At 40.5% G+C, this 18746-nt stretch overlaps 2 protein-coding genes across 14 annotated transcripts in view; one reads left to right on the plus strand and one right to left on the minus strand.

The window, feature by feature from the left end:
• Positions 1-14642, minus strand: part of sdccag8 (SHH signaling and ciliogenesis regulator sdccag8) — a 54659-nt gene extending 40017 nt beyond the window's left edge. Inside the window, exons 1-13 of the mRNA XM_053501715.1 lie at positions 14426-14642; positions 12800-12937; positions 12627-12709; positions 9112-9225; positions 8783-8908; positions 8566-8670; positions 8364-8428; positions 8075-8266; positions 4756-4894; positions 3868-4020; positions 2414-2548; positions 1891-2007; positions 1517-1659 (exon numbers count right to left, since the gene is read on the minus strand). Coding sequence (XP_053357690.1) covers positions 1517-1659; positions 1891-2007; positions 2414-2548; positions 3868-4020; positions 4756-4894; positions 8075-8266; positions 8364-8428; positions 8566-8670; positions 8783-8908; positions 9112-9225; positions 12627-12709; positions 12800-12937; positions 14426-14489 — 1574 coding nt within the window. The 5' untranslated portion in view covers positions 14490-14642. The remainder of the gene's footprint in view (positions 1-1516; positions 1660-1890; positions 2008-2413; positions 2549-3867; positions 4021-4755; positions 4895-8074; positions 8267-8363; positions 8429-8565; positions 8671-8782; positions 8909-9111; positions 9226-12626; positions 12710-12799; positions 12938-14425) is intronic.
• A 2529-nt stretch (positions 14643-17171) lies between these two features.
• The window catches only part of cep170aa (centrosomal protein 170Aa), a 49827-nt gene continuing 48252 nt past the window's right edge, over positions 17172-18746 (plus strand). For all 13 annotated transcript variants that reach the window (XM_053501739.1, XM_053501740.1, XM_053501743.1 and 10 more), the window contains exon 1: positions 17172-17313. The gene's annotated coding sequence lies outside the window, so the exon portion shown is untranslated. The remainder of the gene's footprint in view (positions 17314-18746) is intronic.

Raw genomic sequence — 18746 nt, forward strand, 5'->3', positions numbered from 1 at the left:
ACACCCACAGCACCAAAGCCTGCTGCGCATGGGATCCATCAGGCAAAAAGCCAGAGGTTGCCGACCTGGCCGCCAAACTCGCCAAATCCCATTCTGATTGAGCACACATTCTGATTGGGATGAACCAGACAAACAAGTCCAATCCACAAAGGCCCCACCTCACAACCCGGAGCACCCAAAGGACGCGCTACCAAACACTCGGTGTCAGACACCATGGACCTAAGTGGTCAGGGCAACCCCGGTGGCACTAGGAGAACTCAAAACCTACAGTAAGTCATTATATTGTTAATGGTTTTAATGTTATAGCTAATCGATGTACAGTACAAGATGAATCACGTTGTCTCCCAAGTCGACCTCACCAAATGTAAACAAATGGTGCAAATTATAACCTTCCCTGCACAGCATGTTTTCCTACAGTACCTCATAAACAATATACGAGCGCGTCGTAATACTTGGTCATTCCTCTGCTGAACAGATGCCGACCCTCCTCTGCAGCTGTGCAGCTGTCTCACATTCTACCTCTGGAGAAACAGAGGTTGGAAATTTATCCACTCCCACTGAGGATGCTTTGCTGCCTTGCGTCACTGTTGGCCGATACAATAATCAAGGTGGTGGGTGAGGGAACCTACAGACAGGTTTCACACAAATGCTCGATCCATCAGTAGCACAACACGCGTGGGATTTAACAGGCGAATGTCTGCACTAAATTGCTCCAAACTCATGACCTTTATAACCAGAGAGAGAGAGACATAAGTGACAGTGTCAAGGAGAAGTATCACTCATACCTATCTGTATTACAGATTCATCCCTCAGAGGGCAAAGTGATGCACAGGTTCATCAGGTAAAAACTACCAACACAGCTTGGCAAAAATTGCAGGAACACTTACCGTCATGCCACATGTTTAAAGGAAAAAAAAAAAAGTACCATGTCTGGTGATAGAACATGCCCTTATGAGCTTGGCACACCCATTAATGTTAATGTAATTTAGTAAATGTGTAAATTGATGCTTTGCTTACACTAGCTGTTGTGAATTGTGGGGTGCGAAAGCGGTGGTGTAAAATCAAACTTCTTTAACATGAGTTAATACTTCCTTTTTTTTCCCTAAAGGGAAACCATATCGGGATCATTTCGGAGTAAATAGTGAAACAGATTTCTCTAATAAACAGCCTTTCTCCAAACACAGCCGTTACTGGAACGCTGCGCTCAAATCCTTACGGCTCCTCTAAAGAGTTTTGAGGATCAGCGCTAAGCCTGATTCGGAAACAACCCTCAAAGTCTCTTGATCGTTGCTGATGACTTTTAAAACCGACTAACGCGGAGCGCAGCACTGCGGGGTGACGTTATAGGGAGGGTCAGCGTGTGCCCGCTCTCTCCAGACCTGTTCCCCTGGCACACGGTGTACTGTGGCGTTTTAATAAAGTGCGGGTGCCTTCCAGCTGGGCCGCTGGCACTGCACTGAGCACAGCGTGCGGACGGGCGCAGTGTTGTGGCATGTAATAGGATTAAGGGGGTTACCTGGTGAGGTGCAGTTGGCGCTGGGCGCGGTTCAGCCCCTCTGCCAGGCCGGCTGCCTCCGTCCGAGCTCGGCCCTCTGCCCTCTGGGCCTCCTCCAAACGCTGCTGGCTGCCACTCAGCTCTGCACCCAGCTTCTGCACTTCCTGAAACCCGAGAGAGAGAGAGAAACAGAGAGAGAGAGAGAGAGGGGGGAATGGGTAACAAGTAGATATTAATACATTTATGTATTTGTTACTACTCTATCATTTTATTCAACACGGATTGTTTGTTTTTAGTAAGCCTGTCCCGTGTTATAAATGTGCCAAAATAATAGCACAAATTCCCAGATTCGTATTCACATTTAAGGTAAACTCTGAACCCAGGCAATCTCTTACCTGTTGTGCTAACTCGAGCTGCCGGCCCAGTTTAGAGCAGGAGTCCCGTAATTCCCTCTCAGCCTCTTCTCTCTTAAGCTGGGCCTGGCTCACCTGGTAGCGCAGCTCCCCACACACCTATCACAGAGTGCCACAAGCTTTATGACAGCACTGTTACACCCATGCTGTCAGACCTGCAACATTCTTATTCCGGTAAAGTTGTCAGATCTCCAGGGTTAAATTCATAAGATCAAGTCCAAATATCAAATGAGTAAGAGGACACTCTCACTGCTCTACACAATCCCACTCAATAAGTGTAGAAAAGAAATTTTGCCATTTACATAGCTCTACTGCCATCTGGTGGGCATTTATTTCTATTACAGTACATTTTCACCTGCAATTAAAAAAAATATGAAAAAAATTATATATATAATTTAATTTGACTGTTCCGTTTACGATCATTTAAGAATTACAACATTCTGTATAAACTAGAACAGATGTGGTACAGCAGGAAAAAAACAGCAATTTTGAATGCTTTCTGTACCCTGCTGTTGTCAGTCTCCTGGGCGGTGAGTTTCTTAAAAGCCTCCTCTAGATGAGTGTTGAGAGAGTTCCTTTCTCGGTCTCCTCGATCCAGAAGTCCCTCTAGCTCGGCCACTCTGCATGTCAAGGAGGTCACCTAGAACAGAAAAAATGCTTTACCAGTACTGCTGAGAAAAGGAAGGAGGGGGGAGAAATACCAAATTCATAGAACTCCAGATATTTTGCCAAAATAAATAATAACGTAAAAATGAAAAAAGAAAAAAGCATTTTTTTAACAGAACAATTTACTAGACATTTTATTCTGATTTCTTATGCATTATTATGCATATTTTTCTAGCCACTAGAGGGCACCAAATATAGCTTTTTGTTCTCTTCAAAACATAATTTCCATTTACCTGTTTTTATGTATCCTTATGTTAAAATAAATAGTTTCTATGGTTCTAACATTTAGAGATTAACATTGTTTATATGTATGCATACAAAACAAATTCCAGAACAATTCAACTCCAAACAGGGATAGTGAATAATTAAACCCATGTAGTCTCATTGTAGTCCCATGTAGAACAATGTTTTCAATGCAAATTCTAATTAGAATTTTTTTGTCACATACAAAGCACGTCGCATACATAAACAGTACGATATGCAGTGAAATGCTTATATAACTGCCTGTGACCTTAAATATTATTATGGAATAAAATAAGAAATAAAATATAGAAAACTTTAGCTATAGAAAATATAGCAAGAGAAGATAAGAACAAAATATAACCAAAAAAACTTGTTGTACAAATCTAAACATTTTGCTGTACAAATATAGAAAATATAGATGTAAAGTAAAGTGTTTTAATTACTTTGTAATTCTAATGACTCTTTAAATAATCTTTGAAGTGTTAGATTTAGCCTGTGGACTTGTTTAATCTTTTTTTATCATTTTTAGGAAATTTACAAAGGCATCCCCAATAAATTGGAATTATCGGAAAATAAATAAATAAAAAAACCTTTTTTAACCAACCTTAACAATAATTTCGGGAAAGCAGGAAACTTTAGTTCAGTCAAGGCATTACTAACAAAGATAACTAAGGCACTGGTGGCTCTGTGGTAGGTGTTTCACCTGCCATGCAGAAGACCCGGGTTCGATTTCCACCCAGTGCCCAGCCAGAAGATGCAGTGCCAGTCCCAAGCCCGGATAAAATGGGGGTGTTGCATCAGGAAGAGCATTCAGCATAAAACCTGTACCAAGCTTGTATGTGCGGACCAGATGGTCTGCTGTGGCGACCCCTTGCTGGGAGCAGCCGAAAGGCCAACAACAGAACATAATCATGTCTATCATTTTCATTGTTGGGGGAAAATAAAAAAACTCTTGGCATATTCAGGAGGGGTAAAGTTTTGATGGAGGTGTGTGTGAAAAAACCCAGGACTACATTTGCAAGAATGATCCACTGTGCTGTGAGTACTGACCATCTGAGCGAGTTCCTCTTTCTCCTTTTTGCTCTCGGAGCGGGCTGCATTCCGTGCCTGAGAGATCTTCTCCTGCTCTGAAGCAAGTTCCTTCTCCAGTCTTTCCCTCTGCCTAGCAAGCTCAGCCAGGACATGCTCGCACTGTACTAGTGCCTGAGGAAACACGGGGGGGAAAAAAAGGAGATATTTAAAGAAATATTATACGCATTTAACATTTAGAACACCAGAAGTTAAAGTTTAGGGGTATAATGTTGGGTGTTGTGCAATGTTAAGTTTTGGGTATTCTAGATATCTAGATATCAGCCTACAGCACATAGCTCTGAACTGTGGGAGAACCCTGGGGAAACCCACCAAGCAAACTTGAACATTGAACATTGGACCTCCGACTCTGCAGGTACAAGGCAAGAGTGCTGACTGCTGAGCCACCGTGCCCCTTCAGTAGTGGATATTATAGAGATCATTTCAGATTTTTATAAAACACACTATCATGTACAGTAGGTGGCACTGTGACTTAGTGGTTAGCACTGTCACCTTGCACCTCCAGAGTCTGGGTTCGATTCATGGAGTTTGCATGTTCTCCCTGCGCTTGGTGGGTTTCCTCCGGGTACTCCGGTTTCCTATTACAGTCCAAAGACCTGCCATTTAGGCTGACTGCCATTCCCAAATTGCCTGTAGTGTGTGAATGAGTGTGTGCATACTGTATGTGTCCTGCAATGGATTGGCATTCCATCCAGGGTGTACCACGGCTCGTGCCCTAAGTCTCCTGGGATAGACTCCAGGCCCCCCATGAGCCTGTATGCAGGATAAAGCGGTATAGACGACCACACTATCATGTTTTAATCTCCCAATACATTTTACACATGATATTAGGTGAAGGTGTGTTCTCACCTTGGTCTTCTCCAGGTTAGCCTCCTCTGCCATCTCCACAGCCTGTTTGACCTGATGATAGGCAGCCCACTCCCTCTGCTGCGCCTCGCTCTGACTGGTCCTCAGAGAGCACAGTGCCATCATCAGCTCGTCTCGCTCTCTATCCACGAGCGTGCATAAACACACAGACCCAACAAAGGAGAATTTTCAAGTATGTTAAATAAAGAACATCTGGGTTAGCAGTCATTTTCATTCAGACTAAATAAGGGCAATCTGTTTGTTCACTAAACAGAAAACTGCTAAGCGTTCTTAGTTTGACTCCGGTATTTATAATGTCCATTTAGAGACAGACGGCTCTACTGTGTCATATAATCAATAGATCAACTCATCTACTGCATAAAGAAAATCAATATCAGCCCTTTCTTTAACCCTACTGTGAGCTTAAATAATTGATTAGGAAGAACCAAAACAAGCAATAGATAATCAACCATATGATACTGCTGTTAATGCACTTTCTATTAACTTCAGAGCAGCTGGCAGTCATTAAATCTACAGGGCATTGCTATAGTAATTATTCCTATGTGAACTTGCACTGATCTACTGTGGTTAGCAAAAGTATTAAAGCCTCTTGGATTTGCTTTATCAGATTTATCGGAATAACTCATTTCTAGGGGTGTCCAAGTCAAACCAGTACTGGTTGGACTGATGGAATTCCTTGTGAAAGAAGGTGTAAACCCGACTGAAATTCGCAAAAGATTTTAAGCACAGTACGGTGGGATGAGTAAAAAATTTGGATGGTGCAAACATTTTAAAGAAGGCCGTGCATCCGTGAATGATGAATGATCCCGGCCGGGGTGGCTCAGAGCCCACTGCAGTCGTAAACATTCTGTGAGTGGAAAGCATGATCCTTAAAAATCAACAGATAACTCATAGGAAAGATGCATCTGTCTGTGGGAACTGTACACACAATCATTCACGGACACCACTGACACATTACAGGAACTCAGTTGGGAGTTATTGCCACATTCTCCACACAGTCCTGACATCGCGCTCCAAGCCATTTCCACACGTTTGGACCATTAAAGGAATTCCTGGGAGGCCAGGATTTTTAACATGAAGCATGCAGTCTAATCATGGCTCTGGCATAATGAGAAAACTTTCTATCTTAATGGTATTCATGCACTAGTGAAATGCTGGAGTGGAGCAATGGATTATACAGAGGAATAAAGGAACGGTTTTACACTCACAATAGTTTTCTATTATTCTGCACAACCAGAAGTCTGGGTTTGATATGAACACCCCTTTTATAAACGTATAATTCTTCTGCCAGTATTTTTATTGCAAGCTCATGTTCTTTTACAGTACATTGTGAAAGTCATACTCAATTATTGGTCAGTAAGAAAAAATGCTGCTTGCAGCATCTGCGTCTTAACATGGGCACAATATAATTCCAAAGACCTTCACCTGTTAAATATTAAATCAGCTTACATTCTCCAAACAAACAACACTACAGTATATTTCCATTGGCGAGATGGTCAAAGTGATAAAATAAAGACTAAAGAGCATTTTAAAAGAGTTAAAGATAACACATTTCATAAATTGTAAGATTATATAACTTGCATATAGAGTTTTATGTAATATTCAAGTAGCTGGACAACACAGTAAGCATTACTACTGTAGATTGATAGTAAAAAAAAAAAAAGAGGAAGGATCATGACACCACCAAAGCACTACCCAGACAAGTCCCTCAAATACAAGATGGAACCTTGTGGAACGAGCCACAGTGAGACCAACAGACTGCAGTGTGTGAGCTTGGAGTGAAAGTGCACCAGACAACCATTTTAATAGCTCTGCATAACTGAGAATGACTAGAAAGAAACCACAGCCCATGAAGAGCTGTTTTAAAAGCATGAGAATTATTAGGTCTATATCTCCATAGTGATGCCAGAATCGATTTTTTTAATATATATACATTTTTTATTGACTTATGTTTGCATTTGAAGTGGCAAAACGGTGCCATTCACTTATCCTCCAGGTGGTGCACTCTAAACTATTCACACATTCGCAGGCAGGACAGTATATACTGAAGTTTGTTTAGAATTGTAAAAAAATCTGGAAAAAAAATGAATATCGAATCGGGATGTTTGTAAAAACGTGATATTTACAAAATCACAATACAAATCGAATCGGCACCTAGAGGGGTTGGACAATAAAACTGAAACACTGGCCTATTTAGTGTTGGAGGTCTCATGGTTAAATTTGACCAGCAGGATTAAATGTGCACCTCAACTCTCCTGCTTCCACCAAAACTGTTCGTCGGAAGCTCTAATGGGTCAATGTACAGTACATGGCGGGGCTGCTATAGCCAAACCTTTGGTCACTCGTGTTTAATGGCGCCAGCAGCAAAAATTTTGGGCTGTGGACAATGGGAAACATGTATTGTTCTTTGATGAGTCCACCTTCACTGTCTTTCCCACATCCAGGAGAGTTACGGTGTGGAGAAACCCCAAAGAAACTGCTGCATGCCCAGAGTGAAGCATGGGGGTGGATCAATGATGGTTTGGGCTGCAATATCATGGCATTCCCTAGGCCCAATACTTGTATGGAGCTAGATGGGTGCGTCACTGCCAAGGACTATCGAACCATTCTGGAGGACCATGTGCACCCAATGGTTCAAACATTGTATCCTGAAGGCGGTGCCGTGTATTAGGATGATAATGCACCAATACACACAGCAAGACTGGTTTGATAAACTTGAAAGTAAAGTTGAACAACTCTCATGGCCGGCGCAGTCACCAAATCTAAATATTATTAAGCCACTTTGGGGTGCTTTGGAGGGGTGAGTGAGGGAACGTATTTCTCCACCAGCATAACGTAGTGACCTGGCCACCATTCTGCAAGAAGAATGGCTCAAAATCCTTCTGGCCACTGTCCCGGAGTTGTATCTGTCATTTCTAAGATGAATTGATGTTGTATTGGCTGCAAAAGGAGGCCCTACACCATACTAATGAATTATTGTGGTCTAAAACCAGGCATTTCAGTTTTATTGTCCAACCCCTGTATGTATTGTGACAATATCATATCAGCTGGTCCCTGGAGATTCCCATCCCTAAATCCAACCTATCTGAAGAACCTGGAGCAAGTCTGCAAGGAAGAATGGATGGAATTGTCTCGCAAACAGCATGCAAAGCCATTAGTCATCTGAAGGAGCAGAAATTTTCAGCTTTTAATAATTTTTTTTTTATCTGCAGACAAATTTTTCATTTAGAATTTTGGGAGCATGTTTAATTTGAGATTAAGGACAGTAGAATACTCTGTACAAGGAAAGCATCCCACTCACTTGGTAAGTCGTTCGATGGCCTGGACGTGAATGTTGGAGTGTGTTTCTGCTAGTACAGCTTCATGCTGAGCGCATTTTAGACACAAACCTCCGACGCGCTGACCAGCCCCCGATACACTTGCCATTGCTTCCTTATGCCTCAGACGGCCCTTCAGGTCCTCACATTCTGTCTGGGAACCCACCAGCTCCTTCCTAAACACACAAGTCAGAGCTGCTTTATAGCAGAATAATACCATTTGGATTTTGTAGTGGACAGGATCATGACTGACTCGAGCATTAAAGCACTTACTTCAGTGAAACTACCTGAGCTTCTAGCGTCTCAGTCTGTGCTTGGTACAAACATTTTAGCTGCTCCTGAAACAGTAAGAGTAACGCAATATGGATTAATGCAAATATTTAGAGAAATATGGGGTCTTTAGATGTTCTATTCTTAAAATATAGTATGTTTACTATCAGTGTTATATTAATTTTCTTAAGCATCAGCAACATACCAGCTCTTTTTCCCATTTCCTGTCTTCTGTTTTTTGAATTAAATCCCGTCTTGGTTTTGCTGCTGGTGTTGAGGTCATTTTATCTACTGATGTTTCAGCATTTACCTGAAAATAATCACATGGAAAAATTAAGTTAATATTTAAAATGCTTGTGTACTTTATTATTATTTATTAGTTCTGGTCAGGAATTTAAAACCATTCTCAAAAAGAAAAATACCGTGCCATCCATGAGCGTATATTCCCTCAGAGTGTCTTCGACCATCTTTGCCTTAAGCTCTTCATGCAGTTTTTCATTCTCTACAACCACTACTCTAATTCGCTGCTTTATCGTGAGCAGCTCTTCCTTTAAAAGGAAAAACAAAATCTAAATAATGCACATAAACTAAGTAATATTTCATTAATAATGCAAGTAAAATTACATATTTATTTCACAAAACATTCCATATGTTTCTCCATTGTACATATAGCAATAATATTTACACTGGCATTTTAACAAGAACATATCCTGTAAAGGAAAAACAGAATTCATCGGGTAAAACAACTGACCTTGCAGAACTTGACCTCAGCCTCAAGGTGTTGGATGTACTCAGACTGGTTGTGAATGATGGGAACCAGGTCCTGGACTGGAGTTAAACTTCCACCATCTTCATCTACCTGTCGCTGAAAGACAAAACAGATTAAAGTGAATTACTCACTCACTCACTCATCTTCTATACCGCTTTATCCTGTGTACAGGGTCGTCGGGGGCCTGGAGCCTATCCCAGGAGACTTAGTGCACAAGGTGGGGTACACCCTGGACAGGGTGCCAATCCATCGCAGGGCACACACACATACTCACACTTATTCACACACTACGGGCAATTTGGGAACATCAATTAACCAAACCTACAGTGGGGCAAAAAAGTATTTAGTCAGCGACCAGTTGTGCATGTTCTCCCTCATAAAAAGATGAGAGAGGCCTGTAATTTTCATCATAGGTATACCTTAACTATAAGAGACAAAATAAGAAAAAAAAAAATCCAGAAAAGCACATTGATAACAATCAGAAGGCAGAGTCAGAGTCAATAATTTATGCATGCAGCTTTCACACTTGTGAAAACTTATCAATTCAAAATGGCACCTTAACTCACAAACAGCACACTATAAATCACAATAGAAAAAAATGTGATTTATTGGCATGTATGTACGAGCCCTATAACAAATGTAATGCAAAGCTGGGCATAACTGATATAATTTGTTTAAATTTAGAAATTTCTAATTTCCTTCTCAAATAGCTAAAAAAGTTAAATTCTGGTTCAGATAGAAGCCACTGGTATTGCAGTTTATTAGAACTGTACCACGGAGGTGGCCTGGTCTGATAAATCACCTTTTCTTTTACATCATGTGGTTGGCTGGGTCCCTGTGCATCCCTTACCAGGGGAAGAGATGGCACCAGAATGTACTAGGGAAAGAAGGTGAGCTGAAGGAGGCAGATGTGATAGACTGGTGGGAAACATTGGTTCCTGTCATTCATGTGGATGTTGCTTTGACACGTTACACCTGTGTTAACATTGTAGCTGACCAATAAAAATAATATTTCCTGAAAGCAGTTAAAAATGTTGTACGCAACACACACAAATTTGACACGTGCAGTGCGCTGTGCTGGAAATACATGTCCGATGTTACTTGTAGGACTTAAAGGATCTGTTCTTAAAGACCTTCAGAGTGCTAGTGGAGTCTATGCCTAAATGGCTAAGTGCTGTTTGTGGCAAAAGTTGGACCTGGTCAATATTAGGCAGGTGGTCGTAATGTTATGGCTGATTTCTGTATATGTCCGTGCATCACATTTCTGTTTGGGATCAAACAAGACTAGGGAAAAAAAAAAATTAATATATACAGTGTGTCCCAAATGTCTTTTTTGTATTTTTTGTATGTATACTTTATTAAATTAATAAAATTATTATAAAAAAATTTCAAACAGAATAAAAATACATTTGACAAAGGTATTGAAATCGTACAAGATTGGGAAAATCATACAAGTCAAATCCTGATCAGGAAGCTATTGCAAGGTTGCCATAGATTTTACCAGGCAACATGGCAAGCGTATCAAGCAGGAGTCTTCTGCCAAACTTATTAGGAAATTCAAAAAGACCAGCTGAGTGTACATTGCATACACGGAGTGAGAAAAGTACATAGTACATAGAAAAGCACCAGACAGCAAAACTTGTTTTGCCACAAACTGAGTGTCTGTGGGATATGCTGGATGTCCACATGTGTGGGTGCACATCCTTCTGTGGCATGTGCTTTAGTCATCAAAAAGCAGCGGATGACTGAAGCTCAAAAGCCTACAGGAATTGAACCAAGGACCTAGCGGTGCAACCATTCGAAGCTTACATGGACATTGGGTTAAGTGTTTTACCACGGGCTCAAAAATTGGGTGACTCGAACCACCAACCCTCCGATTAGCAACACAGAGACACAACTGCCTGAGTCACCACTGCCCCAATAATCTCAATAATGACCCTTATTTGAACTCCATGTAATTCCTGGTACATGGCAAAATCAAAACCATACCAATAATAAATGTTCCACTTTTATGGAACTCATAACTAAAAGCATACACTCTGGATACACTTCTAAACTATTCATAGAAATAGTTCATATAAGCCATTGAAATGTTAGAAAACTATTTAGGAATAATTAGAAAACTATCAAAATGCAGTGGCACATCTAGAGACAAGATGGCTCGCGTATGTCACATCAGCAAAACTGTCTAGAATTTACAAAACCATAAGCATCAGCTCAATCAATATTTTTAGATATTCCTCCTGAGTTTTTAACTTTTTTGATATCTTGAACGCTAATGCAAAGTTTTGTTTTTATTTAATAAACGCAATTTCACAGTAGCTGTGCAGAATACTTCTGCTAACTCTACACACAAATGTAAGACATCTAAAAGTCACAATAGTACAAAGTGAGCCATGATAATGTATTATTAGACCGTTCTACAGTGCCTTGCAAAATTATTCATACCCCTTAAAGTTACCACCACAAACGTAAATGAATTTTATTGGGATTTTACGTGATAGACCAAGACAAAGTGGCACATAGTTGTGAAGCGGAAGGAAAATGATAAACGGTTTTCCAAATATCTGAAAAGTGTCACGTGCATTTGAATTCAGCCCCCTTTACTCTGATATCCCCATATCACTCTAATATACAGTGGAACCAATTGCCTTCACACAGTGGAACCAATTGCCTTCAGAAGTTACCTAATTTGTCCATCTGTGTGTAATGTAATCTCAGTATAGATACGGCTGTTCTACGAGAACCTCAGAGGTTTATATGAGAACATTAGTGGACAAATAGAAGAGATCCACAGGTCAGGTGGGAATATCAGTCCACAAAACAACTATGCATTCCACAAATCTGCCCTTTATGAAAAAGGAAGTTAAAAGAAAGTAATAAGACGTCCTTTTTGCAGTTTGAAACAAGCCATTTGGGGGACACAAGAAATGTATGGAGGAAGGTGCTCTGGTCAGATAAGACCAGTGTAAGGGTAAGACAGCTGGTCAGAATTGAGGTGAAGATGGATAATAAATCCTAAATCTAATTGAGAATCTGTGGCAAGACCTGAAAGTAGCTGTTGACACTCTCCATCCAATCAGACTGCGATTTAACAATTTTGCAAAGAAGAATGAGCAGACCTTTCCCTCTCTAGATGTTCAAAGCTGGTAGAGACCCCAAAAGACTTGCAGCTGTAATTGCAGCAAAAGGTGGTTTTACTATAAAGTATTGACCATTTTTCATTTTCCTTCCACCTTGTGCCACCTTGTGTTGGTCTATATAAAATCCCCCCAAAATACATTTCATGTTTGGTTGAAAAATACATTTGTTTGTGGTTGCAACGTGAAAAAATGTGGAAATGTTTAAGGGGTATGAATACCTTTTTTTTATTAAGCACTGAATAATTCCTGTTGCTTTAGACCAAACCACATCTCATCTACCTGTCTTTGTTTTTTGTTGACTGGGCTTGATCTTATCTAATGTTTATTCACAACCCACACATTCAAACACCTCACCTTCAGAATGGGTTTCCTTTTTGAAGGTGAAGGAGAGCTGATTTCTTTAGGCTGCTTTTGAAGCAATGATCGGAGCTGACTTACTGAAACATAAAAACACAAATGATGAGCATAACCGCCTTCCTTTTTATGATAACTCCATATGGACAAAAGTGGGCGGATTTATACTGTACCTGCTTCACTTTGCTGTGTTGGTTGTCTCGAGCTCTCCGGCGAACTGTGCCGACTGCTCGATTGCTCCAGCGCCTCAGCATCAGAGTTTTGCGTCACCAGCATGTTGCTCAGCTGCTGAATACTCCTGTTAGCCCTCTCTAAAGCGATTTCAGGGGAACATACATTGAAAAATGTAAAAATGTAAAATTTTCTTTTCTTTTCTAGAAAAAAAAAAAAATAATTCTTTAATTTTTTTTGTGAAGCTGCTTTGAGACAATGACCATTGTTAAAAGCACTATATAAATAAAATTGAATTGAATTGAATTGAAATTGAAAAAACTGATGTGTGCAATTGACAGGTGAACCTCACTCACCGTACAGGGTTATGGGAAGCCTGAAGCCTATCCCACTGTGCAAACTCCATGCACACAGACCTGAGGTGGGGATCAACCCTTCAATCCTGAAGCCATAAGGCCACAGTGCTAACCACTACGCCAGCATACTGCCGCCCACAGTTCCACTAGTTCCACTTAAATGAATGTCTTCTACTTATCTTATCCACCTTGGTGGACCGATATTTAAAAAAGTATTGGATTATTTTTCTTATAAAATCTAGTAATGTTAAGTTAAGTAATGTTTATTTGCTGGTCAATATATGAAGATATGATATATGTAAATATAGTTAATATACAGTAGTGTGTGATGTATGTTCTCCTTGTGCTTGGTGTCTTTCCTACAGGTACTCTGGCCCAAAGACATGCAGGTAAGGTTAACTGGTGTTTCCAAAGAGTGAATGAGTCTTTGAATATAAATATGCATGTGCGCCTTGCGATAGATTAGCACCCTGTTCAGGGTGTACCCCGCCTCGTGCCCTAAGTCTCCTGGGATAAGCTCCAAGCCCCCACAACCCTGTATACAAGATAGAGCAGTATAGAAGATGAATGAATGAATAATGCTATAAGGAAAAAAATAAATCCTATTTATAGGGTGGCATGGGAGTGTTGTGGTTAACACTGTCGCCTTGCACCTCCACGGTCCAGGTTCGATTCCCGTCTCTGTGTGCATGGAGTTTGCATGTTCTCCCTGTGCTTGGTGGGTTTCCTCTGGGTACTCCAGTTTCCTCTCACAGTCCAAAAACCTGCAGATTAGGCTAATTGGCGTTTCTAAATTGCCCATAATGTGTGAATAAGTGTGTGTCTGTGTGTGCTCTGAGATAGACTGGCACCCTGTCCAGTGTGTACCCCGCCTAGAGCCCTGAGTCTCCGACCCTGTATATGGGGTAAAGCAGTATAGGTGAGTGAGTAAGTGGTTCTTATTGCGGTGCAGCCTCAGTGGAATAATGCTTTTTTTTTTTTTTTTTTTTTGCCATATCACCCACATTACTAATAATTACTTTTCCAAAATGACCCATTTCAATGGTTTATGAAACATTCTCATATTCTCTATGGAAGCTGATCATGCTAGCAAACTAACCTGGATCTGCCTGAGTAATGAATAAGCTGGGACTAGTTTTTATGTTGATTTCACTAAGCTTGTGTTGTTGTTTTGGAGGAAAATCTATGCAGCTAAAACTTAGTGTTAAAACCTCATAACACTGACGCAGAGATGCTGCAGTGATCTTGGCTAGCTAACAAATTATTCCTCACCTCTTAACTTCTTCTGATATGTTCCGATCTCTTCGTCCGAGTCCGAGTCCAGTGAAGGTTTCATTTTGACATTTATGTCAAGCGCCAATAAAGAACCAACCCGGTTTACTCGTTACCTCCCTGGTAGCCCTTACAGTTTCCCCCTCGATGTTATGTTGTTAAACTGGGCAACCGGTAACGGTCGAACTGAAGGACTGACTTCCGTAAACGTAGTGAAGGCCACTGGGATATGTAGTCCTTCCGAGACGGCGTCCTCGCGTTCACTGAACGACGGTGGACAGGCTAAAGAACTACAACCTACAACTTGGCGAATATTAAAAGACGTTTTCACTTGGTTATTTTTCACTTTATTTTTCAAAGATGTTCGAGCATAGGTAATATAATACAAATACGTTCCATTCTGTAAATATGGGTGAAAGAAATGTGTTTCGAAAATGCGCATGACTTGCAGCAGCAGCGCAAAAACCCGGAAGTGTTGCGAAGAGGGTTTATTTATATTACAAAAATCACGTGATCTCCATCACAAACTGGAGTCATGAATATGAATGCTTTGTGCCACTTCATGTGTCCCTTTGCACAATATGTTGTTTGCTTTTGTCTCTTTCTATTCAACTCTTTGTCATGATTCCGCCACAAATATAACGATCCCTGATCACGTGACTAAAGTCCGCCGGTTAGAAACGGTCGAAAATTTGCATATTGAAAAAAAAACTTGAAAAGTTTTTTTTTACTTTAGCGCCTTTACTTTAAAGGGATTTATTTTTTTAATTCAAATTCTTTAAACTAAATTATTAAATATTAAATATTATTGTCATAGATTAAATATTAAGACTTTACAACATTTGCTGATTTTTATGTAAGTTTTTACTACAAAAAAAATTATATATTCAATTATTTGTCACATGTACCTTAGCATTGTGAAATATTTTTTTTACATAACTGAGTTAGAATGCTGCAGCCAACACACAGGGTCAGCCAGGATACAACTCCCCTGGAGCAGATAGGGTTAAGGGCTTGCTCAAGAGTTTAACAGTGGCAACTTGGTGGTGCTGGGGCTTGAACCCACAACCTTCTGATTATTAACCCAGTAGCCCACTGCCCATTTATGATAGTTATATGATATGGTAAATTATATATTATATTTATAATCATAAGATGAGATATCTCTTTATTCGTCCCACAGCGGGGAAATTTCTTTGTTACAGCAGCGAATAAAAGATTGTGCAAATAAAAAATAGGGACAGTACAAGACAAAACAATAATTGCACTTTTAAACAAAAAAATTCTACTATTGAAAAAAAAATTGCACAGGCATAATCTTGCACAGTTTAATAAGTGATTATTGCAAATTCTGGACAGTTTAAAATGTTATTGCACAGTTCTGTTGCAATGAATAGCACTAGGATAATGTTGCAGTTTCAAATGGTGTTATTGCACAGTTGCTATTGCACCTAAATCTAAGATAAGGTAACATATTGTAAGATAGTATTGTAATGTCACATTTAAGATATTGTAATTATTGTAAAAAAAATTTTTTAGATATTGTAACATTATATAGCGGTATACAACTGTGTGGAATATGAAGACTGATTCACCTTCGATTTCGCTGGTTCAGACACTTGGGATGTAACAGTCTGTCACTGAAGGAGCTGCTCAGAGATGTAACTGTTTCATACAGGGGGTGAGACTTATTCTCCAGTAATGATGATAGCTTAGCTACCATCCTTCCTTCTCCCACCTACAGACTACTCCATAGAACCATAGAACCACTGAGTCAAAAAATGTCTTCAGTAGTGCTCCCTGAACTCCAAAAGACCTTAGTCTCCTTAACAGAAAGAGTCTGTTCTGTCCTTTTTTATGGATAGAGTCTGTGTTGACTGTCCAGTCCAGTTTGCTGTTCAGATAAACATTTAGGTATTTATACGTGGTTAGCACTTTCACCTTGCATCTCCAGGGTCGTGGTTTGATTTTTGCCTCAGGTCTGTGTGCATGTTCTCCCCGTGCTTAGCGTATTTCGTCTGTGTGCTCCGGTTCCCTCTCACAGCCCAAAGATGTGTATTAGGTTGATTGGTGTTCCCAAATTTCCTGTAGTGCGTGAATGTGAGTGCATATGCGTGTGCCCTATGATGGATACAGGGGTACACCTTGGTGCCAGGGTGTACCCCGCCTCATGCCCTAAGTCTTCTGGAATAGGCTCCAGGCCCTCTGCGACCCTGAATGCAGGATAAAATGCTACGGATGATGAGTGAGTGAGTAGTTTGGGGCAAAAGGGTCACATGACCTGCAATGTATTGAAGAAACTGTGATTTATTCCAATTAAAAATGTGTAAAATAATTACAAATTAATTTCTATGAACTTTGTAATAATTAAATTATTAAGGATAAATCAACACCAGCTTCCATATATAATATGTATATTTAATAACAAATTTATTCCTCTAGAGATTCTAAAATACTCTTCACTTCCAATATCCAACATATATTCTTGAATACATCTTTAACAAGAATGTGATGAATCTAAACTAAAAATCGTCTTAGAGATGAAACACCATAGAATTTCTAACATATTGAAGGTATTATTTATGACTGTAGTAATGTAATGGGACGTTATTCTAGTGTGCGAGTGTACTTCCGGGAGTTCTTAAGCTCCGCCCCTGGTTGCGCTGGCAGTGCAGACGCTGGCGCTCTGGATGATGTCCGCCTCCTCTCACTCCCTCTCTCTCATTCTCTCTCTCACTCGCTCAGCCCGCCGAGTGTCGCTGCTGTTTGTTAGGAATAACGTTATTCCTGAGCAAGCAGATCCGCAGGAGCCACGCATTGGGCAGGGCTCTGAAGACCCGTTTAGCTGCTACATAGGAGAAAAAAACCCAGTGCAGAATAGAAAAGGGGTAAGTCATAACGTTTATGATCCAAATATATATACACCGTGATATTTTTTTGGGATAACACTGAGCGATGCATCTATTAGTATCTAGAAGATATTTGCAGAAAGCGAGCCTAGCTTATTGTTGGCATCTAAATGTTTTCCCGTGGCCGTTTCCCCCGTGACCGAGCCAGCGCCGCTATATGATCTTTTCCCTGGAATGAGATCACGATCTGGCGAAGCTGCAGGCTGGAATTGTGCTTCTTGAGAGAGCTGACGGTCGTTAAAAAAAAACACGTTTCCACCGGCGTAGCATCCCAGCGCGCGCGCGTGTGCGTGGGTGCGCGTGCACTCGGCGAACCATGATGTGTGTGGGGTTTTTTTTTTGTTTTTTTTAAGAGCATCAATATCGTTCTCTAACATCATGATCCGTCGTTTTTGTTTGCTGCGTGGACGATGTTGTCTATTAGAACCCCCAGGTCTGAGCGATCACTGAGGGATCTGTCCACATTCAGGCCTGTATCATCTCCCCGGCCAGTGCAGTGGATTTCCGTTATTTCTGTTGCAGAAGGACGCTCGTGAGCAGCCCGAGCGGCTCAGTGACTCCATGCAGCTGGATCATGTCCTGTATTCATTAATAACATCGATGCTGCTTTATTTCTGGATTAAGCTTTGATATGTGTAGAGAAATCTCTGCATCTCTCTGTATCTGGACTCAGTGATACAGTAGCGAGTCTGTCTCTTTGTTTTGATTCACTGTTCACATCTGGTAGTTACACCTCGCACTGCTTATTAACGCTACATTCACATGCCATGAAGTGTTATTACCTCTTATTTACACTCACCTCTGCTGACAAACAGGCTATGACTTTTTTCCTCTACATTATTTTTTTTTACTCCCACAAGGCTACCTGGAATTTCTGGGAATTCCAGGTAAATCTATATATACAACCACTGGAAGCTGATTATTTTCCTTTAAGTGTTTTATTCCCCTTATACTACAGAATCTCCTCTAACAATTACAATTTATTTTACCATACCTTTTAACAATGTATTATATTTAATACAATAAGATAGCCTATTTATTGTTATACTTGCATTGCAATGAAAAGGCAGGGGGTAGCTTAGTGATTAAGGCATTGCATCCCAGCACCACCAAGTTGCCACTATTGGGCCAGTGAGCAAGTCCCTTACCGCTCAACTGCTCAGATGTATAATAACGCTCTAGATAAAGGCGTCTGCCAAATGCTGTAATGCAAATGTCCATGAAATGAAGTGAGATTCTGTATCACATAATATTCAATCCATCAATCTAGCAACCTTTGTAGTCCATCTATGGACCGTGGAGGCCAATGGTGATTACCATTGGAGTTAATCCCATTTTTTAAGACCGTGGTAGGACCTCTGGTTCATTCTCACATGCATTCACACCCTATAAGCAATCTGGGAACATGATTT

The sequence above is a fragment of the Clarias gariepinus genome, chromosome 8 (assembly GCF_024256425.1).
Source record: "Clarias gariepinus isolate MV-2021 ecotype Netherlands chromosome 8, CGAR_prim_01v2, whole genome shotgun sequence".
NCBI classification, from domain to species: Eukaryota; Metazoa; Chordata; class Actinopteri; order Siluriformes; family Clariidae; genus Clarias; species Clarias gariepinus.